This window comes from Rhopalosiphum padi, chromosome 1 (genome assembly GCF_020882245.1).
Source record: "Rhopalosiphum padi isolate XX-2018 chromosome 1, ASM2088224v1, whole genome shotgun sequence".
NCBI classification, from domain to species: Eukaryota; Metazoa; Arthropoda; class Insecta; order Hemiptera; family Aphididae; genus Rhopalosiphum; species Rhopalosiphum padi.
In genome coordinates, this window is record NC_083597.1 from 20,997,502 (window position 1) to 21,023,466 (window position 25,965).

General features: G+C 24.4%; 2 protein-coding genes across 8 annotated transcripts; both read left to right on the forward strand.

Moving 5' to 3' along the window:
• The first annotated feature begins 1,032 nt into the window (after positions 1-1,032).
• Positions 1,033-7,669, forward strand: LOC132917131 (Golgi integral membrane protein 4-like). 4 transcript variants are annotated; one of them, XM_060977713.1, is made up of 12 exons: positions 1,033-1,220; positions 1,306-1,493; positions 1,563-1,741; positions 3,412-3,537; positions 3,608-3,739; positions 3,826-3,903; positions 3,971-4,018; positions 4,107-4,208; positions 5,420-5,505; positions 5,571-5,662; positions 6,127-6,215; positions 6,571-7,669. In XM_060977713.1, exons 2-11 carry the CDS (start codon positions 1,325-1,327, stop codon positions 6,189-6,191), a joined length of 1,077 nt encoding a protein of 358 aa, XP_060833696.1. In that variant the 5' UTR covers positions 1,033-1,220; positions 1,306-1,324; the 3' UTR covers positions 6,192-6,215; positions 6,571-7,669. The 4 variants fall into 4 exon arrangements, with proteins under 4 accessions (XP_060833696.1, XP_060833698.1, XP_060833695.1 ...); XM_060977715.1 differs by having other exon boundaries at positions 5,571-5,650; XM_060977712.1 differs by having other exon boundaries at positions 6,127-7,669.
• A 7,995-nt stretch (positions 7,670-15,664) lies between these two features.
• Positions 15,665-24,872, forward strand: LOC132931919 (juvenile hormone esterase-like). 4 transcript variants are annotated; one of them, XM_060998005.1, is made up of 8 exons: positions 15,665-15,822; positions 17,958-18,144; positions 18,215-18,509; positions 18,584-18,966; positions 19,961-20,126; positions 23,410-23,597; positions 23,677-23,945; positions 24,169-24,872. In XM_060998005.1, exons 2-8 carry the CDS (start codon positions 17,965-17,967, stop codon positions 24,380-24,382), a joined length of 1,695 nt encoding a protein of 564 aa, XP_060853988.1. In that variant the 5' UTR covers positions 15,665-15,822; positions 17,958-17,964; the 3' UTR covers positions 24,383-24,872. The 4 variants fall into 4 exon arrangements, with proteins under 4 accessions (XP_060853988.1, XP_060853989.1, XP_060853990.1 ...); XM_060998006.1 differs by lacking the exon at positions 15,665-15,822 and adding an exon at positions 16,726-16,885; XM_060998007.1 differs by lacking the exon at positions 15,665-15,822 and adding an exon at positions 16,729-16,889.
• Positions 24,873-25,965: the final 1,093 nt, after the last annotated feature.

Here is a 25,965-nt window from a genome sequence, read left to right on the forward strand (position 1 = left end):
TTATTTTAAAGCTTCAAAATAAGTTATGTCTATAATAAATAATAAAAATAATTAATTTATACATCTATTCAGTGGTAACTGCTAAGGCCACGATTTAAGATATCTTTAATCGTGATTCGTGCGCATCGCACTATTGTTAATTTTGACCTTTTTTTGTAAGACAGTTGCGTGCATCGTTCAATTTTTGGGTTACAATTAATGGGTTATACCTTATACATATCAAATATCAATATCAATATTATTTAAAAATAGAACTAAAAAAAAGTGTATACCTAAAAGTGCTAGTTGTTTTCAAACTTTGATATTGAAATTCGCACATCTCCACATTTACTCTCGTAATATTTAATTTTAAAATATTGTATAGCCGTATCTAGGTGTTTCTGTTTTAAAATATACATGTACCGACGTACCGCAGTAAAATTGTGTTTTGTGTACCTATAGTTAATAACTTAGTAATTACACGACGAGATTTACAACTAAAGTGTACGGGTGACCAATCGATTTTTATCGCATGTATCTGGATAGTAGATTATTGAATACAGAATAGTAAAACGTATCCTGTACGATTGTAAATTTGTAATTATAACAGTAATGCGTCATAATGAAATGAACACTTGTGTATACCTATATATATATGCATTTATACAATTATGACTACAATTCATTTGAATTAATCCAATTTATTTTTAATTGTTTGTAAATATTTATTATTTATTAGTTTATTACATGTGATTTATGACAATCATTGAATTTTCAACCAAAAATTATTTTTATACCCTTCTAATGTTTAGAATATTGATGCGTAAAAGATGTACGATATTTTGGTACAGGTAAATAGACGATGTCCATAATATACGGTCGATTCGTGATCGTGGGTAAGGTTGTAGACACGAATTAAGATATACCTATAACTTAATTCGTGATTGTAGAGATATCGTTACAAGGGGCGCTATCTCGTAATAACTTTTTGGGTTTTGCGTCAGGATAATCACATTTGTGGTGTTCCACCGTTTGGCAACGTACTGATAAAAAAAAAACAACTATAATTAATTATTCGTTCATCTCGAAAAACAAATATTTATTTTATTCATTTAAATATTTTTTTTATTTGTGAGTAATACCTACTGCCTTGAATATGGATTACAGATAATAATATATAATATACAAAACATTTATTGACGATTTGAATTATAGATACTTTCTGTATCGACACTTTGAAGGTAGATAGAGAAACTAGAATGATCAATATAATGCTTTTGGTGTTGTTTTATTCTTTTAATATAAACTGTAATTTCCGTTTTCCAGCGACATAGTTTTTTCCAATATGGTGGCTAGAGGAGGCAAAACGAGATTAATTGGATTCATTTGCATGGTTTTGGTTTTTTCGGCTGTATTATACGTGTTTCATGAAACGCAAGTGGAATTAGATGGTGTCCGTCATTCAGCTTCCTCGTGCACGCATCAGCTAGAGTCAATATCATCTCAATTACAAGGTATCATCAGTGGTCAGGATGTTAAACAAACCAATTTGTTAATCAGTTATGTATATTGTAATTTCACAGTTATCGTTGAACATAAACTAAAATTAGAGAGGTCATTAGCAGAAGAAAAACATGAACATTTAAAAACCAAGGAGGACCTTAATGCAGCAATTCAAGATGAGAAACAGCTGCGTGATAAACAAAATGTTGACTCTATGAATCGATATAATGAGATAGAACGAAATCATGAAGTATTACAGGTATAATATATTTTTGTAACATGTGTAAAAATTATCAGCAATATTGTCAGTAGAAAACAATTTACTTTCGATTAATAACTCATAGTATTAATTAATTGTGTTACACTTCAATGTTCACATAATTAGAAAAAAATATGTATTCGGTATACTATATGTGGTGAAAAAAAAACAATACTATTAGTTATAAAATATCAAGTTAGTTGTATTATTATAACAAGTTTACTACAACTTACAACATAAATTATTTAGCATATTCATATTTAAATTGTATTTTTATGCACAAGTATTTTATTGTTAATCAATATCAATTTTTTTTTTTTAATAACTAATCATAGATTATTGATGAGGTACTTAAATTATGTGAATCATCATTATATGATAGAAAAATCAATACTTATGTTTGGTAGAATGCTTTAAAAAGCTTAAAATAAGTTTAAATATTTTCAAAATTATATTGTGAATAGTAGTTAACTTTCCTGTTATACCTCTGTTATCTAAGACTACCAAAATGTGCACACTTTCCTATTATCATAAACAACCTTATTTTTATTTATACTAAGAGGATGTCGCACTCATATGTACAATGTCCTCTTAAGAATTTAATCATATTTAATTCTTAGATATTCTTTTTAATTATGGAGATGGACACATCTGAATTATATAGGTATATAAAACAAAGAAATAATCATTTATAATATATTTTACCCGGTACACGCCACAGGTGCTATAGCCATACTTATAGTACGGTTAGGTAGAGACCATACGCCCATAACAACATTAATTAAACGGCAAACACCACAACTTTTATTAGATTAGTCTACTGCAAAATAGTCTACTATTTATCACCTGAGAAACATCAGATTACAAAAACTAATAATGTAGGTAATGATAGATATATATAATAATATAATAGATATAACAATTGTGAATTGCGACGCTAAAACGCAGCACATGGATATCATTCAACTAATTGTGATAGTCGCGATAATAAAGGTAGCATTGAGTGATTGTTGCGAAAATAGCCTTAGTATAATAGGAAAGTACCATTTTGGTAGTCTTGGATAACAAAATTTGGATGTTGTCAAAAAACAAGATCGTCTCGTGTAACAGGAAAGTACCATTTAATGATATACATTTTAGTGGAATGAGCTAAAAGAAAAAAAAAATGAAAATTCTATAAAGAATAGATAGCCCTAAAAGTGTCAATATTTTTTAACATTATATTGTGCTTAGAAAATGATAATTTAAATATATCTATTTGGTGGAAATTTAAAGCCTATAGATATGTATTTATTTTAAATTCTTGATTTACAACTTGATTTACAACAATTCAAACAAAATTGATTTGTCGTAAACTAGTATAGTGTAAAATTCTTGTTTTTTATAGTTTTTCTATTATTTTAAAAAGTACTGGCAAACATATTTAATCTTCAAAGTTGAAGATTGAGACATTCTCTTGCTTCAAAAAGTGTCTCCATACAATAAAAAAACATGATACTTCACAACTGCAAACCATTTCCCTAACTTTATATAAAATCTTAATAAAATGAATGATATTATGTTATCTATTATTTTTGATATTCTATTTTTTAAAGATGTGCATATTGCTTAAAATTTATGTATTGGCACTTTATCCAATTTGTATGATATTAATTTGATAAAATTTAAAGGAAGAGGAAAAAAATTTAAGAGAAGAATTGGAAAAATTGAAATTAAAATACTTGAAAGAAGAAAAGAAAAATAAACAACTTACTCAAGAATTAAATGATGCACAAAACAGAATACAAAATTTCAAGGTTAGTAAATATATTATTAACTTCAAAAATATAATAAAATATAATTTATTCATTTTTATTTTTATTTAAGAATGAAAAAATGAAATCTGAAAGTGAAAAAGAAAACTTAGAAAATAACCAAAATAATAACTTACAAAAATCGAGTGAATTTTCAAACATAAAATTTATTCAGAAAACAAATGATATTATGAATGTTACAAAAGTATGTTATTTTAAAATAAATTATCATTATATATCATAATTCATAATTAAACATTTAAACTATTACTCTACTTAAATTTTTTCTAGTTGAAAAGTGGTTCTGTAACTCCAGCCATTAATCCACAAGCAATCGATGGAGCTACTGCTAAGAGTTCAACGCCAATGGTATAGCACTATCCAATTTTAAGTGATTGATACCATTAATTTAACTACTCATTATTATTTGTTTTAGATAAGTTCAAAAGTGATTTTTACAAACAAATCATTACCTACTGAAAACGTAATACATTTAAAACAATCTAAACATTTTTTTTTATTTTAAATTTGATTGTTTTAATTGTATTAAATATTGTTTAAATTTTTGATAGGATGAAGCCAATCCAATTAATCAACCTATTATTATGGACATCAGTTCTGATAAAGTACCCAATAATGTTTTGGTCTCACAAAATGAAACTAGTTCAACTCAAGTAGGTTACTAGTGTAATTAATTTTAGATACTCAGTGTTAATGTTAAGGTCCAAAATATATATTATAAGAACCATTATTCTGCTTATAAATCCATCTTAATTTTTTGTTTTAAATAAGAGAATCAATTTAACAGAATTTACAATTTACAATATGTTATTCCACGTACAATGGACGTAAATTATTATTAACTTTTTAAAATTTTGATCTTTATGAAAATGTTAATTAATATATATATATAATATTTATATTTATAAAAAGATAAAAAAAATATTCTTTCATATTACTTACAAATGTTTAATAATTTGTCAATTTTATAACTCGAATTATACTGGATTATTCTTTTATCAAACAACACTCATTATTTCAAAATTTATTTACATTTGAAAATATATTATTTTTTTTAAAGTTAAATATTTTAATATTTTTATCATTATAAATTTAAGATTTTACTTTCTTTAATGACAAAGTATATTTTTAATTTTAAATTCTGAATATTTAAGTTACAAGTATTTGAAGTTTAGATGAGCAGAGCGAAGTGAAATGGAGATACTCACAAATGTTAGTTTATTATTCCGTTTACCTAAATTTTAAATACTTATAAGTTATAGGTAACTCATAAACCACTAGTCCGAATTTTGATTTTTATGTATTCAAATACTTTTAAGATATACTGCTTCAGATTATGAAATGAAAAATGTATGTTGTTATTCAAAAAAGTAAGAAATTAAAAAAAATATATACCTTACGATAAAAAATATTTAAAAAATGTTGTTTATTTTGACTAGACATTAATTTATTTAATTTATATAAATAGATGTACATTTTTCTTTTTAAATGTAGCTACATTTCGAAATAAAGAGTTGTTTGATAAAAGAATCATCCAGTACTACGAAATACAGTTTGCGTCCGATGGTTTAGGTTTTGAGATAGTAATATAATTTTTTAATTTATTTTTTAAAATCTTAGTTGTTATTTGCTCAATAAATTTAACAATAATTATATAAAATTAATAACATTTTAAAACTGTTAAATTACTATTCTCCCAGGTTAACAGGAAAACTCCTAATTTAAGGTAAGGAAATTTGCCCCCTCAATTGCATTATTTTTTTCCCCTTAATAAGGAGCTGTCAACATATCTTTAAAATTTTTAATAAATATTTGATTATAATTACTTAATATTGGAGTGTATTTACTATTTTGTTTGTATTAGGAATCTCAAGTTGGTGGAAATGAATCCATGAAAGCTATGCCTGCTCCACCTCAAGAAGAGACTGTTAGGAAAGATACATTAAATAAGTATAAGTTATTTCAAACAACACAATTTTTATTTTATTAATTTTATTTAAAAAATTATATTTTAGTAATGAAGAAGAAAAATTATCAAAACAAAAAAATAATTCTTATAAATACGAATATGAACAAGAACATTTCAAAGAAGATGGTGAGATTGACAGTATGCTATCTTTTGTTTATTTAAACAGAAATAATATTAGGAACAATATGTGATTTACTTAATTAGAAGATACTTAACTTGATTTTTATTATTCTGTTTAATGTGAACATGTGCACATTTTAGTCTGCTTGTAGAGTGTTTTTATTTTTTTTATGTGATTTTATGTTTCTAATTTTGAATGACTATGAAACATATAATACTTGTTAATTTGTGTCAAATAGAAGAAAGTCACATAATTATATTAGTTGATCACATATTGTTCTCATTTTAAAAATAACATATTTTTTCAATAAATGTAGGTTTAATGAATTTCAAAATTAATATAATAACAGGCTTTATCAAAATGTTTCATAAATTATATGCACAAAATTTAGTTAGTTGGAATAATTAATACACCTACCTTTTAAGTATTAAAATTATCACATTTATGTAAAATGTTAGTATAAAAATATTTTTTTTTGTAGAAGACGATGAAGATATGAACGATTTTGATACTAGAGAAGATGGTCATCAACATGCAAATAAATAATTTAATTTATATTTATAATTTAAAGTATGTACCTTTATAATAGGGATAGGCAACTCAGTTACTAGAGGGCTAATTTTTAAAACTTTAAAATCTAGCAGGCAAATCTATCATTTCTAATAGAGTATAGAAAGTAAAAAAATTCTCAATTTAAAATTTACTATCAACATTTATTTTTTATTTTTATTTATTTATATTTACAATGTGTTGTAATGTTAATGTAATAAAATAAAATACAAGTAAATGCTGAAAATGTACCATGGCCAGATTAAAAACGTATCGCTGGCCACCAGTTGCCTATCCCTTTTTAATAATAAAAACTTAGATATTTAAATTAAAATACTTATTAAGTATTAATTGTATTATTTTTTTTATTTAACAGGATAATCAATGATCTTATTTCTATAAAAGCTATATTATTATGTAGTTTATAAGTAATTGTTTATACATTTTTTTATTATTATAAAAAAAGAAAAGAATATACCATTGTGTCATACTTAAGATTATTCAACCAGCTCAAATTATTAAATTAAATTATGGTTGGAACTCCTAAAATATTAGTATTTATTTATTGAAGTGGTTTGTTCTAAGATCCTTTTAAATAGTTTTATACTTTCATATATTTTTTATCATTTTAATGTAAATAAATATAACATTATAAAATGTCTATTATAATATATAGTAAATAGAGTTGTATCGATGTATTATATTTAATGTTAATCTGAATATTACAAAATTTTTGCAGTAGTTTTCAAATATTCAGATTCCAAGCAATTAATAATTATAAAGAAAACAATTAGTTTTACAATAGTATTATTTTTAATTTATATTTCTTTGATTTACTTTTTGGAGTATTAAAAATGTTTCATAAATTAATATAAATATTTTATAGGAGTACAATGCTCTTATACAATTTATAAATTAACACTTAAGTATGTATAATATTTTATAATATATTATTATTAATTATTGATTTAACATAATATTATATTTTTTTGATAGTGGCATAATATTTATATAAGAATATGATTTGTTTGTTGCACTGTTTGTTTTTTTTCTGGCCCATATGAAAAATAGAAAAACCCATTTCACACATAATCATTTTTTTTTTTTTTGTTATCTAAGTAAAATTACCTACTACAAAAATGTTAGGGATAATAGATTTATTTGAGAAAATATTCAAATAAATCAATGTCATACTGTTTTAAATTTTAGATTTTATTTAGAGATTATTAAAAGCCAAAAAAAAAATATTATTTTGCGTGAATGCATTTTGCCTATATTGTATATGGACCTGAGAGAGAAAACAAACAGTGTGCTGACAATCTGACATCCACGTCTTAATAATACTAACGAACATGGAGCATAGAATTTATGCATCTTATATTAATTTATCTATTGTACCTATTCTGTGATAAGAAAAATAATATGCTAGCTGTTCTAGCACCAAAAACATTAAATAAATTAAATATTTAAGAATAGTTTGTTGTGTTTTTATATGTTATAGTATGATTTAACAAGTTTAGCTGTCTGCTAATTAATAAATTTGTATTAATTAATTATTCCTTTAAAATGGTATGATAATATGTCTAGTAGAACATACAATGTACATAAATTATAGTTATTAATGTTATTATATTTGGTAAAATTTAAATTTAAATCATCTAAAATGTTTATAAAAATTATCAGCTTGACAACTTTTATAATAGTGTAGTTATAACGTATAAACAAAGAGTTAATATTGTAACTAAACATCCATTAAATGGTATAAAAAAAATCTAAGAATTTGAATAATTTAACTGTAAAAAGTTAAAGGGTGTGAACACTGAGCAATGAGCATTCTAGGTACATAATTAAATACTGAATGATTAATTTATCAAACTTCAAACAACACTTATTATTTCAAAATCTAACAACATTTTTGAAAAAAACCAAAACTGTTTTAAAACATTATATTTTTAGATAAGTTCAAAAGTGATTTCTATAAATTTTATAGAAAATGAACACGTTTTTAATGTTTTTATAATACATTGACTATTGCCGAATGTAAGTAAGTATACCTACATTATAGAAATAAGAAATTAATAAAATAGTATAGGTACCAGTATACCTATACAGTATACACTTCAAACTACACTCGTTAGTCTGTCAGTCCCAGTTCTGTAGTATTGACAAATGACAATACGTCGATAATGTAATGACGAAATATACTAGATAAATATATTTGATATGAAAATCAATACGCAATGAATTAGATACCTACTTACCTACCTACCTACCTATCAAAGTACCAACTAATAAGTAATAATGATCTACATTCTACGGAAACGTAATTTACTTTAACAGTAGTAGGACAACTCAAATTTCTAGAAAAGTACTCGCTAAATAACTTACAGTAGAAAAAAAGGGGGGATAGCATTTGAAAAACAGTAGATTGTATCTCTATAGGACAATCGGGAATTCTTTAAGTAATACAAAAATTCCAAGAATTTGAAAATATATATGTAGTCTTTAATAGTTTATTTAAAAATTCCAAAACTAAGATTTTAAATACCAACTGGTAAATTGAAGAAAAAATGGGTGCGATTACTGCGATTATGACTAAGATCGATAACTTACCAGTTACCTCGTGTCGGTATCTACTTATTTATAAATATACCTCATTAATAAAAAGGATATAGGAACAATTATAAAGTATTTAATATTTATTTACTTCTGTCATACTGTTTCTTAGATATAGTTAGATAGAAGATAGAACATAGACACATAGTTCTATTTAAATTTAAAATACATATATATTTTAGGTGCAGTAGTTGATTATAGCACATGGCAGTACACAAAATATTTTTAGAAGTCTATGAATACTTTAATAAAATCAAATGCACTTAATCTCGATTTAAGGGTATAATAATACTATAAACTTAGGTTTCCACACCTTAAACTAGTAGTGCTAGAATATTAGTAAATTGCAGGTAAATAAACTCAACAAGCTTTCGAAGTACCTATGATTGTACAGAGATCTAATAAATAGATTATAGGTACCTACATAAGTTGTAAAAATTCCGTGTTTATTTTTTCAAACTAGTATATTAGGCATAATCGTTATTTAAAACATTTGTTCGTCAAGTATTTAGGGTACCAGGTACCTACCTATTATACAACATGTTTTTTTATGTATTATACTATTTATACTACATATTATATCATTTATGAACATAATATATTTCTTTGGGATGTAAATTAGTAAAAAAATCATGAGGGAATCCATTATTCCATTCCATTAGGAATTTTGAGGTCATATTATTCTTCATATCTATGTATTTTGATTTGTTAAATAAAATTTCATGGTATTAAAGTGATAAAGATAATGTTAGGTGTTAGGTCATATACAAGTATGTGATCTAAGTGTTAGGTACATATATCATATACTCAAGGTGGATAGATATCAATCCATCTTGATCATACTTTTTTTTATTATGAAACATTATTAAAATATGCAGAACACTGAAAATTGATTTCAATATATTTGTTTTCAATGTACCTAATTGGAAATGTGTTTTAATCAAAACAATGCAGACAAATAGGTACTTACCGCTTTATACTGTACAGTAAGTGTCGAGTGGCCGAGTGGGTGAGTGAGTCTTTGTAATGGATGTGTTAAATTTGAATTCAATGATATAGATATCATTGTAAATGAAAAATGATTCTAAGCGGAGACTATCTGTCAGCTTATTTCATTAAGTACATTTCATGATACGTTTTTTATTATTGCTATTAAAGTAATTTATTTTATTATTAGTATTACGATCTAATTTAATTTTTTCATAAATCACTACTGTTATTAGTTATATTTATTTTATTTTATTTTAATTTAATTAAATACGGGCTCAGCCTAAAGTACAATAGTAGGTATTTACAAATAGTATAGGTTCATTAGAAGTGAGACGGAACTAATTAACTAGATTATAACAGTAATGAAGGGTTGTTGTTGGCTAGACGCATTAATCGGTCAACTTAATTAATTATTCTGACTATAATTAATAGAGCGTTTGGTAATAGAAAATGGAGCAATAGAGCGAGTTGGACGTGGAGGTACACGAAAGTGTATGAGGGATAGGAACGATGGGGTAACAGCAGAATCATCAATAAGATTTTGAAGGAACCTTATTATGTTTATCGAGTAAGAGCGGCTAATTAGGGAACGATGTCGTGTGAAGAACACGAACTGGAATTTTGTCTCAAATACAAACCAATAGATTCAAACCATTTGACAAGAGCATTAAGCTCACCTTGGAGTATAAAATTATCAGAGTTGTTGCTTATTTAACGGTAGATTTTTAAGTCATCCGTAAATTCGAGAATATGGCAACTTGGGACTATTTTTTTAATATCATTAGGCATTAGGCATTAATAAATAAAGCAAAAAGTAGAGGTGTAAGATGGCCATCTTAGCGAAATCCCTGATGGGTTATGTGAGACGTTATATTTAGTATTTAAAACCATTAATTTTCACCTATTAATGTCTTCCGAATAGGTAAGATTTAATAATAATAATATATACACCGTAGTGTGTTCACTAATGTAAAGAACACTGAATTTATTGACCAGATTATGTTGGAATAAATCGAGTTTTTTTTTTACCAGCTATAGTGGTCAGATAAATTTACAAATTTTTAAGTTTTAACCTTGGTACGCCCATGCACAATATAACTCACATTCTTTTAAATGGCAACCGGTGTTTTCGATACTAAATTATTCGGATAGACTGAATTTTTTAAGTCATTTTGACCTATTAACCATGGCTCTACAACCAAAATTGACTGAATAAGAGCCATTTAAATTTTAATTAATAATACATTTTTACGATTCATTAAAATGCATAAAACCATTTTCTAATTATTTATTATTGGTTACTTTTTGAATATCTTTACGTATTTTTTTAATAAAAAAAAATTATATACCCATTTTATGTTAATCTTGTTTATAACACGTATAAAAAAAGTACGTAAAAATATTCAAAAAGTAATAACTTATTTTTGGTATTTTTGAATATTATAACTTATAACTAGGGTTAGGATGTTTATGACTTGCATATTTTTTCTTTTAATCGTACACATTGCAAACCCAATAATAAATTCGTTTTGTATAACATTGAATCAGATACATTCACTTTAATTTTGCATATTTTGCCAAAAAAAAACCTTAAATATAATTTATATAAACATCAATATAAACCCATAGGTAGACATTGTTGGTTTCACAACTAAAGAAAATGAAGAAACGTGTAGTTTATAAAATTATTACATTTACATACTTACTTTACTTTAACTCTAAATTTCTACCAATATAATCATGTTTACAAACGAGGATTGCGATAGTGTGGTGATGCCGATAGGACATAATGATTTACATTATAAAATCTTTAGTTTTGTGTATTATTATAATTTATAATTATAATATTATATTAAAATATTATGTTTAAGCAGTACCTATATTTTTAATTTAAAAAAATCGTATATTTTTGTATATTTGTATTTAAGTTTGAAATTATTAAAAAAGTTGTAAATTAATTTAGAATACATTTTGGATTAGTAATAAATTAATTTTAAAAATACATATTTAATTTTTTTTTTTTAGGGCATATTTTGATATTTATTGCACATATTTGCATGCATTTTTTAGTGTTTATATTGTTTATAAGGTCATGAACATCCTAACCCTACTTATAACCATACGATATGACAACATACACGATACACATGTTAATAATGACATAATGTAGTAAGTTAGTTGGTACCTATACTTAGCTACAATAGTCTTTTATAATATGGTTGGCTTATTTTTGACCTCGTAACATAGGTATATACGACATACTTCGTAGGTGGTAAGACTACATTGATTTTATTTACAAACCAGTTGCTCATAATAATAGTGTTTTTTTTGCCAAGACGAGTTGTTGATTTTTGGTGTTAAAATATTATGTTTTATCACTTATTGACTTACTGTGTGCCTATCTATTTATTTGTTGTACCTATAACTTATAAGCATATCAACTAATTAATATATCTACGTATGCACAATATTGGTGTTACATAATATAATAGTCGAAAATCATAGATTTTACAAATACATATTATACTTACTTACATTTTCATAGTACATGTTTATTTGTACTCAGCATCTGAAATTAAACTAAAGACTATTTTATTTCATGATTTCAAGTTTTACTTTGTATATTGAATATTAATAATTTTTATTATTTTTATGATCTATAAATATTTTGAAATTTTAATTATGTATATATTTATTTTTGTAAATAACCTGTTTTTAAGTTATAAATAAATTTAAAAAATTGCATATGGCTTATAATAAATATAAATATATGTTATACTGTATATATAGGTATATTTTTTTTGACCAACAAATTTAAATTTTAGTTTTATAAAAAATGTATTATATTTCAAATTATTTGTAAATATATAATAAATATTTAATTTCGTTAAATATTTTGTTGCTAATATTTAAATAAAATGAAACATTGGGTGTAATAGAGTTGTTTGGTAAATTATAAAAATGTGAGAATTTAGTAGAGAAAATTGTTGAGTGTTGGTGGATTGGTTAATGGTTGGCCTTAATTTTATTTCGAACTGAGAGCTTCTATAAATGTATTTTACAGCTTGATTCTCAAGGGATAATTACACGAATATTTATGCTTCGAATTAGGTATACTGTGTGTTTTGAATGATATTGAAGGTTAATTATTGTACAGTAACAAGAAAAATAAAAAATAATAACTAATGTAATATTGAAATACACAATAATTATATAATTATACTGATAAATAATTATGGTTATAATCCATCGAGTATATAACAGTGGTCTATTAACTATGTTATATTGAAAAAATACCTTCAGATTAAGATAGAAAATAGGATTATGCTATTTTTAAATATAATATAGGTATACTTTTTGGACCAGTTTTTTTTTAAACCATTGCCAAGTATCTAGATGAACGGGTTATACCTACTTTTATAGGCAGCTTGTTTAAATAAATATTAGATAATAGTAATAAAAATAATAATTATGTATCACTTAAATTCTTTAATTGTATAATAAGCAATAAATACATAATTCAAGTATGAAATAAAATATTATTACTTATTATTATTAATTTATTATTTTACAACAGAAAGTTATTACTAAATACTTATTACACTAAGTAGCTTAATAATATGTTGATTTTTTCAAAATTTAATTGATATTGTTGTTAAAACAGCACACATTTTTCTATTATAGGTATAATAAGATTATATTAATAAAAAATAAATAATTTCTTATTAATTGTATGCTTATTAAATCTGTAGGTAGAAATAATTCAATAATATTTCAAACATATTTGCTTTCTAACCTATCATAATTTATATTTAATGTTATATAAACTTTATGTATATAAATATCATGAAACATTTTTTTTTAAATTTGATTCAAGTAAGAAAAATATTTACAAATAGCTATTAAATTGAAAATTACATCAATATATACGTTTAATGTGATAACAACAAATATTATGTATATCATATAAGTAAAAGATTGTCGGTCAATAGATAGTGAGGCTTATCCTAGTAAAAAAAAGGAAGAAAAAAGTGTTGCAGATTCATATATTACGTGGTTACATTTATTGATGATAATATTAATATTATAAGTATAGTAAAAAGTATATACACTATAAGTATTTGTGTATTAAAAAATAAATTATAACAATTATTATTATATATGCAATATGCATGTTCGGATAAAATATGCAAGTTTTTTATTAACATTTTAGATTTTAAGCGTAGCGATAAATCTATTGGATTTACAATTATATATAATTTTTCTATTTTGTTGTCCGAAAAAACTTTTAGTTTCAATATTTTGGTAGCAAATTGGATTTTTCTTTGAATTTTGATCAAAAGAAAAAATTCCTAGTACTTTTAAAAATTATCGGGAAAAACTAAATAAAATAATTACGGCTAATAAATTTTTTAAATTATTTAAATTAATTTTAAGCTATTTGTACTACGAATCCACAAACTGTTTATTCAATTCTATAGTTAGTTCGGTATTAAGTTTTAAGTATATAATTACTTATTTATAAAAGTTCAAAGTAAAAAAAAAGGTTCTTGACAAAACTGATTAGCTTTTTTGATGTAATTAAAAAATGAAGCACTTTAGAGACGACATTTTCATTGAATAATAATATTTGTATTTTTATATTTTTTTATTTAGGCACATAAAAAAAGTATAAAAAATTATATGTGGCCAAACAATAGTTATTTAAATGATGAAATACGTTTTATAGTATTGAACCACAGTATATTGCTATTGCTTACCTTCCTGTATATAATATCTATACGAGAATTCTAAAACATATAAATAAATGCCAAGTTCAAAAATGCATTAATTATAATAAAATAGTTATAAAGAAACAGTTAAAATAAGTTTATAAAATATAATGCAAATTAAAATGGTTCCCCTTAAATCGAGATGGTTAGTGACCTATCGAAAGTTTTTCAAGTAGCCCGTGCTCCCAGTGCCAAAAATATTGGGAAACACTGCATTAGAACTAAATTCTATTTTTAATAGTTCACCTGAAACTCATGCCAATTAAAATATATTGTCAACATGGCTTTAAAAATACAGGGTACATAACAATATGTTGATGTTATGACACTTCTCCCTAGGTTATAAATTATAATCCATTATAATAGGAATGCAATCTGTACAGTTATTAACTTATTGTATTTATGAGAATTAAAAGGGCTCTTCCTACCAAAATTTAATTGTGCTGTATTAAGTAACTATTATATAGAATTATATTTCCCAGCTTACATATTTATTATTTTTTAATTCATTGCAGTATTATAGAAGTAATAATATTTTTGTCCATTTAAATACTAGTTTTTATTAATAATCAATTTAAAGGTCGTTCAACTTAGAAAAATATCAACGGTGTAAAAGTACAAAAGTTGACAAAACTGAACAAAGCCGATCCCAGGAAGTCATGCGTGTAATGTTAATTGAATTTATGCGGTGAGTAGTGTTCGATGACTACGAATATAATCAAATTACATTTAAAAAATTCAAATCGAGATTAATAAAAAATTATTACATTTGATTGTATTTATATTTTTATTTTTGTATGGGCTTGGTGTGGTGCTCCATAGGATACCGTGATTAACAGTTTGGAAACCACTAATCTAACAATATAATTTATTACATTAATATATTGTATAGTTCCTCGGATGTGTATTTTAGTTTAAATAATTGTTGAAAGTGATTATACAGAAATTAAAAAAAATATATATATTCATCGCTCTGCTTCGAATGTAAAAAAAATAATGAATGATCTAACGGATTGAAAAATGAAGGTATAATGCGGCTAATGTCTTTAGTTTTATCAACTAATTTTAATCGAGATATGGGACGGGTAAGACCAAGTTTCTTTCTCAATCAGACAATCGTTGGCCGTCGTCGACAATGATGCAGGTATCTACAAACTGTTCTAAGTACATCATAGTGCCAACGCTACTACTCAAGGGCTTCAGTAGTTCAGTACGAAAGCGGCAACTACACGGTTTACAACTCGATAATAGTAAGTAGAATACTATAATGATTTACCCATTTAGGTACTAACTATATTTAAATTTATATTTACTTTTGAGATTATTGTTTATGAGCAATTATATTTGTACATGTAGGTATTTTATTATTATTATATAATGTTACATTTTTTTTTGTCATAGATTGCTTTTAAAAACCTTGGAAATATATACAAATTAAAATAAGCCATTAACAGTTAACTACCTAAATAATAATAATAATATTTTTTTTTAACAATTCCTAAATTAAACTATTTTTGTTAATTTAAAAGGCTTGTAAAGTTGTAATAATTAAAGTTTTAAACATATCCTGTATCTATTACGTTTGCATTATATTGTTATGTTTGATGAAATAAATGTTTAATTGATTAAATTGTAAGTTTATTTTTGTAAAAGTGTGTCTGTGAGTTTATTATTATTGTTCAATTTTTTCCCCTATTAATAATGTTAGAGCTGCATAATAGTGACATTTATCTTTTATCTTTTAATTTGTTTAACTAGATAACACAACACAAACAATATTAGTTGTTATTAATACTTATCTAGTAGCTACATTAGTAAGGTTTATAATTCATTCAAAAGAAAGAAAAATTTTAACTTTAGTAAGTTATTTTAATTCTCTTATCAAAATATGTGTATCTATGGTGAAATACTTACCAAAAGAAATATTATATTATTTATATTTATTATTTTGTATTCCTACATAAAATATAGGAACATGTAATGAAATCAAAATTAATTCAAGTAGTTGGCACTTATTTTTTTTTTTAGTAAAAATTGGAAGATAAAATAAAATATAATAATATTTTAGCTTATATTTATTTTAGTTGTTTATTAGGATTAAATAGGATTTTCTTTAATTTTGTTAGCACACCTGAAGTGCCTAAGGCTCAATGATTTTTTGGCACCTGCTCTAAACTCCCCAGTTTTTGTTATTTTACGTTTAAATAAGAATGCCATCAGAATGTAGTTAGTTGGGGTCGTGACAGCAACGGAGTCGTTTTATCCTTCGTCTTTATATTTCATTATTCAGTGTGAATGTTTACATGTGACTACGTGAGTATGTATAACTATGTATGAATAAAATATATTATTTATGTATTTTCATATCATTCTTTGAACACTGATTCCTATTAAATTTTGAATCGGGTAATTAAAATATAAAAAAAATGTATTTTTAATACTTTTTAATTATAATTATTATTTAATAATAATTATCAGTGTGAATTAATTTATTATATGTTAATAGTTCATTTTTAGTTGCAATAATTTATATTTTAATTTTAATAGTGCTTATAATTATACTTCAGACTTTATTTTATTTTATTTTTTTTATTTATTTTTAACTTTATAACATAGGTAATTATATATAAATAATATAATAATAATATATTATAATTATATATTATTATAATCTTTATTTACCTTTATATACATAATATAGGTAGATAAATTGTATTTTTAATATGTATGTTGATACATATTCCCTGTAAGTAAAGCTTGTGGTAAGTAGGGAGACCATCACAATTTATTTTATATGTTTAAATTGCAAATTTCACAAGACTTAATAATAATAATAGTAAAAATAATAATAATAATAAATAATGGTAATAATACCATATTTAAACAAATTAATAATAATGAGAATAATCGTTTGATTATATTTTTAATAAGTAACTTAAATTTATTATTGTTGTCAATTAGTTTAATACCCGAAGGCAGTTGATTAAATAATTTTATACCTCTATTAATATAATAATTCATCATCAATGTTGTGTTAGGTTAGATTAATCTTAAATTATCCCAATCTCTCTTCCCCTAATATTGTATTTATTACGGAATTAAAATGTATTTTTACATACGTAGTGTCAAGCATATTCAATTCCATTTTTTCACTCAAAGAAATTTATTCAAATTCTAATTTTTGAAATTTTTAAGTATACTTAACGGCCATGTTTTCAATATTTATATTTTGTATTCTATTTAAGGAATATCTTATGACTTATGGTGATACTAATTTACTTTATTTTGTAAATTGTGAAGAAAATTATTTTTTTGAAAATATGGATGTATATAAATAAATATTATATATAAATATCAATTAATTAGAGAATTCATTAATGTTTAGTTTGAAAATGTGGGCAGTTTCTATTACTTGCATTCTATTTTTGAGTGCTGTAACTTGTAATCCAGTAGTAAGGATTACAAATGGTGCAATAAGAGGACAAAATTTAAAATCGAGAGATGGCCGAGATTTTTATTCTTTTACCGCTATACCATATGCAAAACCGCCAATAGATGAACTTAGATTTAAGGTAAATTTTATTGAAATTTTGGATGAGATACAATAAAATGTTGATAATAATATCTTATAATTTATTGTAGCCTCCAGAAAAAGTAGATTCGTGGGAGGGTATTTTAGATGCCACAAAAGAATCAAATATGTGTACGCAAAATAACCATTTCTTTTCGTCAATTAAACACTTAACATTTGGCGAGGAAGACTGTTTATATTTAAATGTTTACACACCAAATGTTAATGGAAAACTTCCGGTAATGTTTTGGATACACGGTGGAGGATTTCTTGCTGGTCATAGTGGATCAAACATATATGGACCTGAATATTTTATGGATAAAGATGTTGTTTTTGTATCTATAAACTATAGACTTGGATTATTTGGTTAGATTTGTTTACGCTTAACTATAAACTGTTTTGAAATTAATATTTAATAAAAATAATTTGTTATTACTTAGGATTTATAAGCACCGAAGACGACGTGATACCAGGTAACTATGGATTAAAAGATCAAGTCATGGCATTACGTTGGGTTCAAGAAAATATTGCTAATTTTGGCGGTGATCCTAGCCAGGTAACAATATTCGGCGAAAGCGCGGGCGGTGCCAGTACTGGTTATCACATGTTATCGCCGATGAGTAAAGGCCTGTTCCATAAAGCCATACTCCAGAGTGGTACACCAATGTGTCGTTGGGCTGTTTCTCCACCTGGGTTAATTCGTAAGCGTACGGAGGCAGTTGCTACTATCGCTGGATGTCATTTCAATACTTCCGAAGAAATATTAAGCTGTTTAAAACAACTCCCAGCTAATTATATTGTCGAACTTCATAATAAATTTATCGTGAGTATTGTATCTCTGTGACCCGAGGACGCCTTTATCTTTCCTGTCTGTGCAATCTTTACTTTGCACGCATTATTGTATTGTATTGACGTATTGTTGTTTTACTATCAAGCGGAATACCGATTACAATAAAAAATATTTCAATGTAAAACATTAAAAAATGCTCATATCCTTAAAGGGGCGGATAGGCCTATTGGGAAATCGGGATTTTCCCGGTGGGCCCCTGTCCGTACCAAATTATGGGGCCCCCAGTCTCAACACGGTATTTTATGTTTTAAATGTTATTAATAATACAATAATAATATCGAACTATATACAATTTGGAAACAGTTTATTAAGTTTATTTTATTGGTAGGTATTTGATTTATAATTAAAAATGAAATAAATACTTTTGCGTTTACGTGAATAAAACATGACAGTGTATATAGACATATTATAGTACGTTTTCTAGGCAGTTTACCAATTGCGCTCAAAACATTTTACAATACCTAAGGAAAATATATTAGTTAGTTATAATTATAAATTATAACTTATAATTATTATATAATAAATGAAAACATTAACCGATTTTTTATGTGTATATTAATATATAATTGAATTTGTGTCATTTATATAATAATAAGTAAAATAAATAAATAAAAAATTTTTTTTTTGCATCGTACAAGTTATTTTTAGATCATTAATTATTCAAAATTAAATACCAGTTATATTACATTATAATTCGTTTCATAAAATTCCCGATATTGTTATAAAACACCCAGTCACTTAAATCAGTAATCAATCGATCAATAAATAAGTTTTAATTTACAAGCATTTTAGTATACAATATTATACAAGAGCAATTGGTATCCTAACCCTAAACGAAAATTTTGTTTTAGGCGCAATTGGTCCATGCCCGTTTTCTATGTATATTATGGATAAGGTTAGGTTAGATACCTAACTATGTTAATTAATAATTATACTTAAAGTAAAATTAAAATATTTTATGTTTCAGGAGTGGATTAATCATCCATGTATAATATTTCCACCTGTGGTTGAATCGTGCGATTTAAATCAAGAATCGTTCCTATGTAACCATCCATTTACTGACTTTAAACAAGAATCTTTTGTACCGACTATTATTGGTTTGAATTCGAACGAAGGTGGTATATTTGCTGCATGTAAGTAAAATTACTATATTTTTGGCTTATTTTATATCAATGCGTTAACTATACTGTAGTACTATTTTAATTAATGAATATGTATTTCAAAATAAACAATAATCCAAAAAATAAAGAAGAACACCACATAATTTATTAGCTTATATAGTGATTTAAATTTTACTGTGATCCCATAAATATTAAAGTATAATATTATAAAACTAGAATATATTTTATTATAAATATTTCATAGACTAAGTTATTGCGTACTATAACTGCAGTTAGCAAGTTTGAGTACAGAAACCGGTTTTTGGTTGATGGATAAAAGAAGATCGAAGAGGCCTTGACTATTTAGTTAAAACAAGTTTTTTTAATACAAGATATTCATTGGGGCGAATGTAAGTTCTTACACGAGAGTAGCAGGTACAAAAAATACATACGTTAGAACCTATACGGCCGAAAAATGTGCATACTATGTATATACGAATTTTCAAAAATAAATATATGACAATTAAAAAATATAATAAAAATCGCATAGGGTGTTGTCACAAATAAATATAATATAATAATACGAGTATGAATATTAATTATTTTTAATTAATATTATTATTATTAAAATAAATATTTTGTATGTCAAAAAATACAGATAATAAAATATTTTATCTTTCGCCCTACGTCGAGTCGGGATATTATTATCAGCTTGTAACCTGTCGTATTTTCCCGTAATTTCGTATAGGTTTTGCTTTAAATGGAGTATATTTGAATGTATATTAGTTAGCTATACCTACCAGCGTATAAAGTTTCAATAAAAAATTGAAATTATTATATTATTTTATTATTATTATTGGCCTGTTGGTGCTGTGGCACTAAAATGTATTTTAGTACCAGAATGTCTCAATAAGTTCGAACTACGGTTTTTACTTATTATTATATTATATTTATTTGTGACAATGCGCTATGTGATTTTTATTATATTTTTTAATCATAATTTGTTTATTTTTAAAAATTCGTATACACATGTTTAATTTTTTCCGCCGTGTACCTGGTTTTTACCGTATAGGAACTAACGTATGTAATTGTTTACCGTTTACCTGCTACTCTCGTGTAGGAACTTACTATTCCCCATTCATTAGCCATCAACTTCTTTAACTATTAGATTTTTTGATAATATGGTATTTAAATAATTTTAAATTATTAAAATAACAATATTCTTGAAAAAAATGTTTATATCTAAATTAGTTATAAATAATGAAAAATTGTAAAATGTTAAATTTTTTAGTAAAAGGAAAAAAATGTAGTACAATATGGTAAATGCATACTGAAACTAAAAATCTAAAAATATAGATATTTATTGTATTTCAAATTTGGACGAAATTACATATTTATTCGATGAATAATTATACATTTATTTTATAATGATTTAAAAACATTGGCGGAGACTTAAAACTTTTACGTTTATTATGAATTTTATCAAAATATGTAGATTAATTTATAAATAATTCTTATTTACCTTATAGTTACTTTTAAAATTACTTTTTAACTAGTTGTTAGAGTTCTATAAATTATAATTTATTTTTAATTGTTTAAAATTTGTATTAATTTGTCACGTATGAAATATTTTTACTCTTCATATTTGTTATTTTGGGCAAAAAAATCATGTGCCATAATTTAGATTTGTATTTTAGCTACAATGTATTAATTACATTTAGGTTTATTATTTTAGGTCATAAAGTATGAATTCATAAACAAAGTATAGATATTTTATATTTTATGTAGATTTTAAAGACATTGTACTTAAAAAAAAAGCATAGGTAATAAGTACAAATAGTACGATGAAATGTATTTTAACTCTTTTTGAGATATTTTTGGTATGAAAAATCTTCAAATTTTTTTCTATGATTGCTGTTAAAAAAATCATTTGGTAAACATTTTTGAACATTTAATACAAGATAGATTACTACTGGAAATTAAAATAAATCATTAATTTAACATTAAAATTCTATGATAATTATATGTATTAATTATTTATTTCGTGTAAAATTAAGTGATGTTGGTTCCAATGTTCCAAGTTTTGAGATTCAAGATTGATTAGCATTTAAATTCTACTTTACGGTAAAGTTTAACTTAACCAGACATTGTCTGGTAAAGTCTTTATCACTAGACATCTAGACATATCACGTACCCAATTTAAAATAAAATCATAACGTTAATAATAATTAAGTACAATAGGTTAACGTTACGTTATAATCAATAGTAGTAATAAAATTTAAATATTCAAAAGTTTATGATTTGATTATTATTACTTCTACACACTTTTTAATTTTGTATTGTATACACATTTTAGTCTCTGGCTATAAGCATATTAAAATTCAAATAATGTTAGAAAATAATATGAAGTATTAAAGGACTAGATTGGTAAAATTTTTCGGCTTATGGAATACAAATTTAAGCTGCCAACAATAGCCTTTTTTATTTTATTGTTTAGTAAACAAAATGTTCTTCATCAGTACTAATGCACTTACAATATAACTATATTATACGTTTGGTATTAAATAATAAAATATACAAACACAGTAAACATTTATAACTTACAAGTTATAAATTAATTTGAAACTTTTAATTTCTTAATTGAATACTTCAATGCTATACATAATATCTAACAATTACCTAATAAATTATTATAATTCTTTCAAAGATTTTAAAACACTTGACACTTAATAGCGAAGCAATTTCAATCAATATTGACACAATTACTCTTACTTTTCAATTGTTCGATAACTTCATTGTTTGTTTTAATTCATTTTGCCCATCATTTTCTAATATATCTTTAACTAGAAAATTTCGACTGTAAGTCAAAACTCTCCATATTGTAAATTGTTAATATTAAAACAACTTTAAAAATTAAAAATCAGTGTTCGCAAATTACATCGTTTTAAATTAAATATTTAAGTAATTTTAAAAACAATTTAAAGCATGTCAAACACGTGGTCAATTTTAATTAAACTTTAAAACATTATTCACCTGAGTTTAAGGATTCATAAGATTACTTGTATGCAAATGCTTATTGTTGATATGCATCACTTTGAATTTCATACTATACTTTTTAAATAGATAAATTGTATAATCATATCTTCTTCGGTTAATTTGTTCAATTTTAAAGTAAATAATAAATATTTTGGTTGTATCTATAAAATGTGACTTTACAAAACAAAATTATTAATTAAAATATAGATAAGTCGATTGGGAAAATTCCTGATTTCCAGGTTTGTCAATCTATCCCTAAATTTTTAATTCATATTTTCAGCTCTATTCAACGAAACTTCACTTCAATACCCGGAACTGTCTACTGATAGTAATCGCCTGTTGCCTATTTTATTAATGTACAAACATATGTCATTGCCTAAACATATGGACGAAATTAATAATCGGATCATTGAAAAGTATTTTCCATCGGGAAAAATAGAGAGCGATTCGCATTTGGATGCAGTTAAAGTATTATATTATATATAATTTTATAAATAAAGCAATTTTTTTAAACATTGAAATACATTTTTTAAATAATTAATTATAGATGATCGGAGACGGCACTTTTATTACGTGTACCATGGACATGAGCATTAAATTAACTTCACCAGTCTATTTTTATTTATTCGATTATCAAAATGAGTTTTCATTCAACCAATATTATGGCGATTGTAAAAAGTCTCTTGGAGTAAGTCATGCTGATGAATTGATTAGTTTGTTTTCATTGAAGGAATTGAATCCCAAAGGATTAGGTGACAAAGATATAGAAATGTCAAAGCTTATGGTTAATATTTGGGTCAAGTTTGCATCATCTAAGTGAGTATAATATTTATTTATTTAAGTTATATTTAAAAGTCAGAATAAAATTAAAAATATATTTTATAACTTTATTGTATAAGTTACTTAATAGTCATCAAATAATTCAATTTTTGAATAAGATAAAATAAACTGCATTCATTATTTATAGTTGTATACTTTTGTAGGTATACCTATTAAAATTAAAAAAAATACACACTGACAAAATTATTATTTGTTCTAGAATACTTACTATTGATGGAACGGACAATGGAAAAGCTTGGCCAGTATTTACTTCTATTGGAGAATCAGTTTTACTTCACATAGATTCAGTCCAACCAAAAGTTATAAAAAATCCATTAGAGAAGGAGTATAAATTTTGGAGTGAACTGCCTTTATTATCACGTTTAAATAAATTTATATCACCAATAAATTCAAATATAAAAGACGAATTTTAATATTATTATAATTTTTAACTATACTCATTTTTTAAATTTTAGATTAACCAAATACCAGGTGATATATTTTAACATTTAAAATTATATCATGTGATTCAATTTTTAAAGTGCACTTTAAATTACCATTAATACTTGTTACAACAATACTGTATGTTGTAACAATTATTTTCTATTATTTTATAGGAATGGTTCATTTTATTAATAATTTTGGAATGTATTAAATTTTATAACTGTTTATTTTTAGTCTTTTTTTAATAAGGTATCTTTTGTTTTAAAAATAATAAACTTGTGTACAATTATAATAAAATCGTAATATGTAATTTCAAAGACTTAAATGTGAACTACTTATAAATTCGTGACTACGTGAGGAGAGACAGAGAAAGTCGACGTCATGTTATACGATTAGTGTAACTAATATTACCTTGTTTAAATTAAATAATTTAGGTACCAATCGTTTAGTCTTAAAATATATTGTATACATAATTGATAATTGCTATTTACATTTTTTGTATAGTCATAATCGACATTATTTTCATTGGGTATGCTTGTATGAATTAATATGTATTGTGTAAACTGATTTTAGTAATGTTTGGTGACAATACAGATAATGGACTTAAAAAGTATGCTTATTGAAGTCTCATTAGTCATTTTTGAATAATACAAAATTATTAGGATTTTGAATTTTTGGTTTTCTTTAAGTTCTTTATAAGTTGGACGACTTTATAGTATAAATAGTGCGTTAGAATTTCAAATCCAATTATATTAATGATTTGAATATGTATTGGTGACAGATGTCAAAAAGATTTATTTGCTTTTGTTTTCGTTTTAAAGGAAAAAACTTCAGAGGAAGTTACAGTTCAAATATATCAAATATTTATGATTATTATACTATTTTTTAATCTTTTTTCTTCCATGTCCTTGAGGCAGAGCGACAAATGTGCTGATTTTATAATGATGTGTGAGTTATTTTTTATTGTATGTGTAGGTATAGGTACGTTGAATCGTAGAAAAAATGCTTTGATCTTAAACTTTGAGGGTGATTTCTGTTAATAAATTAGATTTAGTTTGTACTTTTGGAGGGTTAATATTAAAAACCCCCAATACTATTAAAAAATAGAAAAAAAAATATTAATCGAACAGTGAATCCACAAATATTTATTTTGAATTTAAAGTTTGCGAAATACAATATTTACGCATAATAATCATAACGGCTCTTATCTGACGATTTTAGTTTTTCTTTTTTGTAATCAAAATTTAATAATAATTAATTGTAGCAGCAAAGTATTTCACTGTTACTAAATTATCATTTTCTACACTCAATTTTGACTATTTTTAGGTATTTATCATTTTTAATATATTTTTTAGTATATGTAATTCTTATTAGGAATATAAAAATATTTGAAATACACGGTCATGATTTTTTTTGTAATTGTTTGAGGTTCAAATTTTGACAATATTCGTTAAAATCACCGACAATTTTTTAGTTCAAATGTTTTAGTTATTTTGCTGTAATTTAAAAATATTATTCTTGAGTAATTTGGTCAATTTGGATCTTTTAACGTATAAAATTATATTTTATTTAT